This window comes from Camellia sinensis, chromosome 1 (genome assembly GCF_055761805.1).
Source record: "Camellia sinensis isolate YWXY chromosome 1, ASM5576180v1, whole genome shotgun sequence".
Classification (NCBI taxonomy): domain Eukaryota; kingdom Viridiplantae; phylum Streptophyta; class Magnoliopsida; order Ericales; family Theaceae; genus Camellia; species Camellia sinensis.
In genome coordinates this window covers 32,426,764-32,434,050 of record NC_138961.1, presented here as the reverse complement: position 1 = coordinate 32,434,050, position 7,287 = coordinate 32,426,764, and the positions used below count along the sequence as shown (strand labels likewise).

Sequence of the window (7,287 nt, the reverse complement as noted above, 5' to 3'; positions counted from 1 at the left end):
CCTGTTTTTTCAAAATTTGTGGGTAGTTGGCAGGGCTGGCCTTGAGTTTTTGAGGGTCCAATGCGAAACAAAAACGGAGGTTTATATTCACAAAAATAAAAAATCACCTTCTTTGACTACTGTTGATTGATACTAAAATTGTTGATTGATACTAAAATAGATATTAAAATGTATTCATATAAAAAAAAAAATTACTAAAATTAGGAAAATTTTATTCAATTAAAATGTATTAGATATGTATTGAATTAATTGTTGTTTATTGAATATGTTGTTTATGAGTGGTTGAGTGTGGTTACATTGTTGTTTATTGAATATATTGTGTATGAGTGCGATTGAGATTGGTTACATTGTTGTTTATTAAATATATTGTGTATGAGTGTGATTGAGATTGAATTAATTGTTTATTCTAATAAAATTTAATAAACAAAGAAGGTAAAAAAATATGACAAATTAATTTATTTCACTAAAATCTGATAAAGAAGGTAAAAATAAAATAAAATTAGGGGGCCTATTTTGGGCACCAACATTTTGCATGTGTATGTAGTGTTTTTCATTCAAGGGCCACAACATTCTGTATATATTTTGATTTCAATTGAGTCAAATCACACTTGTAAACAAATATGGGCCCAACAGAATATTTTTGGGTTCTTTAGATTGATTCTAAAATAATAAAAATAATTTGGGCCTATTTATATTGGTAATGTACTGTAATACTTTGGGATACCTACTGGCCGATCTTACTCTATTAATTTATTACTCATTAGGTCCTGGAGCGTTTCATGTGTGCCACTAAGTCCTTAAATGTCTTTAATATTCTCATTAAATATATTTTTTTTCTTTACTCTCTAATATTTGGATTTGGGATTCCTGTTGTTCACCCAGCGCAGCAAGCACTGCTGTGCGGCCTTATGGGTTTATTTTAGGATCCGTTTTGATAATCTGAATCGTTTACATTTTAATATATATCGAATAGAACATATCTGGAAAAAATTAAGTTAATCGGATATTGTTAACCTTTTTATCCACTTTCATTTGTATCTTCAAAAATAAATGACATTGTGATTTAAAATATTAAAATGAATACAAACGAGAGTGGATGAAAGGGTTAACGATATCTAATTAATTTAATTTTTTACAAGTATGTTCTACTCAATGTACTCTAAAATGTGAACGGTTCGGATTATCAAAACGGACCTCAAAATAAGCCCATAAGGCAGCACTCTGCTGTGCTGGGTGCACAGCAGGCACCCTAACTCCCTAATATTTTGCAGAGAAAGTTTTCTCTCTCTTTCTCTCTCTCTCTCTCTCTCTCTCTCTCTCTCTCTCTCTCTCTCACACACACACATACACACACACCTTTCATCTCTCTATACTACCATCACACACTGCCACTGTTACCACACCTATCGCTACCATACACCGCTGGCTGCTGTTGCTCACCTTAATCAACGTGCTGCTTTGTCGCTATTAATGGTGCTCATCTTAACCATCTTCCTCCGTTAATGCCAAAGTCAATCACCTCAACCACTACCTTTATCCTCCTCTCTCGTCGCCGTCGTCACTCATCTTATACTACTGTCATCCTCCTCGTTACTTACCTTCAACATCACCGCCGCTGCCACAATCCTTCATCGATGGCTTTAGTTCTAGGTTTTCAATTCTGATATACTATCTTTGGCGCCAATCTGGTACTATACGTGGTGGCCAGTGAGATCGAGACTTTTTTTTTTTTTTTTTTTTTTTAGATCTTGTTCCTCATCTCTTCTCTTTGTCTCTTTTTATTTTTGAAAGTAGATTTATTGCAAATTTATTTATCAGTGATAAATAAATTAGTCTATCTTGCTTTGTATGTATGTAAGATGAGGTGTCTTCTGAGTAAGTGAGTGAGTGAATTGGTTAGATTTGGCATATGTAATTTTTTTACAAATCACGCAGTGATAAATTTATCACTGAAATGTTTAGTGGAAATTATCACTAAATATATTAGTGATAAATTTATCAGCCAATCTTGTTTTGTATGTGTGTATCAAAAGAGGTGCCTTGGGAATAAGTGAGAATGAGTATGAATCAAATTTGAAATATGTAATTTTTTTTACAAATCACCTAGTGTCTTTGATTATTTTGTTGATCTTTTAATGATCTATGACAATGATGACTTATTGTGGACTTTTTTTTGTAAAGTTTTTATTTTTCTCCTTGTCTCTCTCCAATATCTCTCTCTTTCTCTCTGATGTTGCTACCAGATCTGAGTAGGTAGTGGTGGAGATGAACATTGTTTTTGTTAGAAAATGGTCTGAAAAATGTAGCCGAGAGTCGGTAGAGATTGGAGATGGTTGTGGGTAGTAAGAAATGGTGGCCTAAGGTGGTCGTCGAAAATTATCACCGAAGGCCAGAGGTTGGAGGTTATCGCCGGTGACCAAAGGTAATTGCTCGTAAGTGATATTAGTAATGTTGTGGTTAAGTATTGAATGAGATAAGGTGAGGGCATTTTTGGAATATTGATAGTTGAAAAAAAAAAACATGACTTATAGATAAGTGTGCCTTTATTTGCACACCACATTTCATCTCAAGGCACACCACTATTTAAGGCACACCTTTAGTAATTTGATAAATAAAACATTTGCTCAATACACACCACAATCTTCCATCTTTACCCTTACACACTCCACCCACAATCTTCCATCTTTACCCTCATTCACTCACACACCCTACCTACCCACGATGTTTCATCCCACCCTCCATTCTTTCATTGTCGTTCCAGTCTAAACCAATGGTGAAGACCCATTCTCCTCCAATATCTGTTTCATCAAAGACGTCGCCGATGGTGTTCGTTGTTGTCATCACAGATGGAAACAACTTCGCATTGGAGATACAGTAGGTGGGAATTCTTATTTAGCTTAGATTTTAGGATTTTATATACGTTTTTTCATTGCCATGAGTATTGTATTTGAAATTTCATTTTCTGAACCGTTCGACATTGTACTTTCAAACATTAACCATTTGTCCGGATTGTTTCTGTCGAACAATGTAAATTTGTTCGACATTTTAGTGTCGAACATAACTAAACTATTCGGAAGTAGACTGTCGAACATAACGTTTTAGATACTTGGTGTATGCTACATTCATTATAGTCTTTTATGGCAATTTTACAAAAGGTGTGTATCATAACCCTTGTCCTTTGTGGTCATTTTGCATAAGGTTAATATTGTAATAAAAATTAAACTAATTATTGGTGTGCTTAAAAATTAAACCAATTATTGGTGTGCCATGAGATGAAATGCGGTGTGCAAATAGAGGTTCTTTATAAATAAATAAATCCAGCCAACAGGATTGAACTGTAAGTGCCCCTAATACTTTTCTAAATTTGCTATCCAATTTTGGACCAATTTTTTGAGGCCCAAGGCATAGACTTCAATGGCCTTAGCCCAGGGCCGATTCTGTTCTAGTAGTTGGAGGGGTTTGCTTTTTTGACTTCTCTGTCACTTTTTTTTTTTGTAAACATTTTTCAAAAAAAATCAAAAAAAAAATATATATATATATATATATCACGTTTAGCTTTTTTAGTTTATTTTTGGATATTTTTATATTTTTTAAATTTGTCTCCACAAGATTGGACTGGAAAAGTAACCCCAAAAAAAAAAAAAAATTTTGACAATTTTTTTTAAAACTTTATTAAAAAGGTTTGAAAGAAATGACTTTTTTAACAGTATGCCAAACATCCAAGTCTTCAACAAAACCTTCCCATTTTCTTGCCATTCACATCAACATATGATAAGATCACCCAATAATGGCCACATTTTTTCCCTTTCAAATTCCATAATGAGAAATCTCTATCAGAAACAAAACTGACACAATAATGACATTAGGTTTTACAAGGAACCAATTTTTCAACACAGCAATACTAAGGTTAAACATAGAACAAAGTTTGTAGAATTCTAAAACTGCTCATACATGTCCAAGATGTAACATACTTATCCAACAATATTTGATACTGAAACTGCAATAAAAAAAAATGTTAAAAATCCCAATAACTCTATCAAAATTTTTACCAAATGTCTCATATGGATGTGAGATCCACATGGGATCCACATAGTATGAGTTCCCCATCCATGAGAGACATTTGGTAAAAATTTTAATAGAATTTTTAAAATCTCTAGCATTACTCAACTGCAATAACCAAAGTTTGGATAAAAATGTAACAGTAAATCTAAATCATTTTCTTTATAATTATGAATCATGGGAGTTCAACCGATTCCCCAACAAGCAAGCACATCAAAGTTTCTGACTTAAAAAGGGTTTCTAATTACTCTTCAGTAAATTAGAACTTGCATAATATGTCTTGTGATGCATATATAAATAGCAGTTGCAGTAGATCAACAAAGTTCATGCAATGCAGTCCCAAAACTGTTCAACCAAGCCAAAAATACTTAAGCCTCAACAAACTTCTCAAGGTTTTTCAGCCACATCAGGTATTCTCTGCTGTCTTTGTTGATCATATACTCATGTAAGAAATTTGTAGTGTTGGGCTTGATTCCCCTAAGCTCCAGATACTTGTGAAAAGCCCTCTGCAGATTTTCATCTAAATCCCTGGAAAATATATATATATATATATTAGTCAAGAGAGGGGGCAAAAACAACAAAATGAATATGTAAGATAAGTTATGAACTGTAATACTAACGAGAAGTCAGGCCCCTCATAGGCAATTTGATCCTCGGAGCTTTCAGGATCCTTAACCGACAAGCTGTCTATAGAAATCTCATCTGGGAAAGCAGTACAAGTAAACTCCAAACAGGGTCCTCTACTCTTGGAAACTCTAACAATAAGGGGGACGCTAGATTGATTACTCTTCTCAGCATCATCATCGGCAATGTCATCATCATCCTCACCAGCAACAAGGTCGGGCATCTGAACCTCAACATTGATGGTTTCACCCTGATATTCTCGAGTCAATGATATTGTCTGCTCGCCTGGGTTATCTTGAATTTTGAAGGGGAAGCCATCGGGCACCTCTTCATCCTACAAAACAAAACAAATTGAGAAAAGCAACTTTATTGTATGGCATTGAATGCAATCAAAATTGAACAAGCTAAATCTCAAGGCGTGACTGGCTTCAAACCAACTTCCATGTGAAACAGTAATGCTTACTTGCTTGGTCACCAATGTAAGGGCATCTCCAACACTTGACTCAAACCTATATTAAATTTAAATTTGGGAAAAAATCACTCAAAACCTTCTCCACTCCCTGACTCAAACTTACATCAAATTGAGTTTTACCCTTTTTTTTTAACACAAATCAAGGGCAACTCGGATGTTTACTTGAAAAAGGATTTACTTAAATTTATGCTAAAATACGAGTTTGTCCATTGGGGTGCTTCCTATCAAATAAAGCTTTACTCTTAAATTTGAGTAAGGGCTGGAGATGGCCTAACTCAAAGAAAGGGCAGCATCTCCAATTCTTTACCTTTTCTTTCATCAAATTTAAATTTGATGGAAAAGTGTTTAAAAATCATTTCCAATCCTTTCATCAAATGTTCATCAAATCAACAGAGAGTCATTTTTTTCATTAAATTGAGAACTCATCAAATGAAAATTTAAGAAGAAGAAGCATTGGAGATGATTTTTTATTATTATTATTTTTTTAATCAAATTTGACGAAAAGTGAATTTTGGGTGAGAAAATAATTTTTTAAAGGGTAAATTACACTGACACCCCCGGAGGATTGGTCCGATTACATCCCACCCCCTGCCGTTATAGAAATTACATTCTCACCCCTATTGTTAATAGTCTCATTTCAAAAACTCTCCTACTTATATTAAAGGCACCAACTCCTGATAGAAAAACAGAGAAAATTACATTAAAAAAAAAAGAGAGAGAGAGTAAAGTAAAGTAAAGCAAAGCAAAGCAAAGCAAAGAAGAAGAAAAAAAAAAAAAGGGAAAAAGTAAAGCAAAGTAAAAAAAAAAAAAGAGAGTGTACGAATGCAATATCTTTTTTATACCAACGTTAATTCCGTCAAAATAATTACAATGACAGGGGATCAATGTAATTTCAAAACGTCAGAAGGTGATATATATTAAACCTAAACCTCAGGGGTGTAATTGTAATTTATCCTTTTTAAAAAAGATTTTGATAAAAATTTGATGAAATGATTGGAGTAGTTCATATCAAATCAAGTGTTTACTCAAATTTGAAATCAAATGAAAATTTTGGTGAATGATTGGAGTTGGTCTCAGAAATCTCAATGGAATACAGGTCCCCAAAAAAGAAGTGTAAAAAAATTCCGATATTTTTATTTGCAATAATAATTGCTTTTCACCATCACATTTCCTAACAAACAATGATTTCCAATTAAATGAATAGAAGTTTTTTCTACTTTTTTTTTTCACTCTAAATTGAGATTAGGTTTACTATCATTGAGCCGTGGACTTCAATCAACTCGGTTGGTAATATCTTTTCATGATTTTAAAGATCCTTCCCCAACTCTAAATCATGAACTTAACTCCTGTATCAGATATAATCAAATTAAGCTCTTTATTTACAAGAAATAAATAAATAATAATAAAATCAGATTACTCAATGCCTAAATTGCCACCCATTACACTTGATAACATTTTCTTTCCAGTTTTCTCAAACCAATTTCTGCCCACAAGAAAGTTTCAGGAAAATGATAATGAAAATTAGGACAAACATAAAAGAAAAATAGAAACCACAACTGTACTAGTTTCTCAGGAACCAAACAGAGGGTAGAGAATAGCAGTGAGTGAGGAACACACCTGATCATGATCATCAGACTCTTCGGCGCACTTGATCTCCGCCTTTATGACTCGGAGGAGAGTCTCGTCGGAACTCGGCCTCTTAGAAGTCGAAGAGTAGTGAAGGATTGATGGGAATGAAACCCGAGAGAGCTGACGAGAGAGATTGCTGTGATTGACGGCGGAGAAAAGAGCAGAGCAGTGGTGCTGGTATCTGTGACCTCCGATTACTCGAATCGCTAGAGGGACAACGGCAGAGGCTGACCTGCGAATCATGCTAGCAAACGCCATTTCAAGAGCGGGAGAGAGAAGAGAGGGTTAGGGTTTAAGGTTTAGGGTTTTGGTTTGGACAAGACGAGAGAGGGCTTTGATGTATTAGGGTTTCGAGGGTTTTAGGGTTATGATCGGGTGTACCTGCCTTCGGAACTTACTGACTACACTTGTCTTGTGATATGTTTTGTGGGCAAGGAATCCCCACCGCCTTTATTTAATTTTTGAAAGAAAAATATTTGAGGGTTACAAAATTAGTAGCTCAA

At 34.3% G+C, this 7,287-nt stretch overlaps 1 protein-coding gene across 1 annotated transcript; it reads right to left on the bottom strand.

The window, feature by feature from the left end:
• Positions 1-4,196: 4,196 nt before the first annotated feature.
• On the bottom strand, positions 4,197-7,168 carry LOC114268391 (uncharacterized protein At2g39795, mitochondrial). The gene is made up of 3 exons (XM_028209564.2): positions 6,773-7,168; positions 4,680-5,017; positions 4,197-4,587 (listed from the first exon to the last, which is right to left on the bottom strand). The coding sequence occupies exons 1-3, from the start codon at positions 7,040-7,042 to the stop codon at positions 4,428-4,430; spliced, it is 768 nt and encodes a 255-aa protein (XP_028065365.2). The 5' UTR covers positions 7,043-7,168; the 3' UTR covers positions 4,197-4,427.
• Between the last annotated feature and the right edge of the window lie 119 nt (positions 7,169-7,287).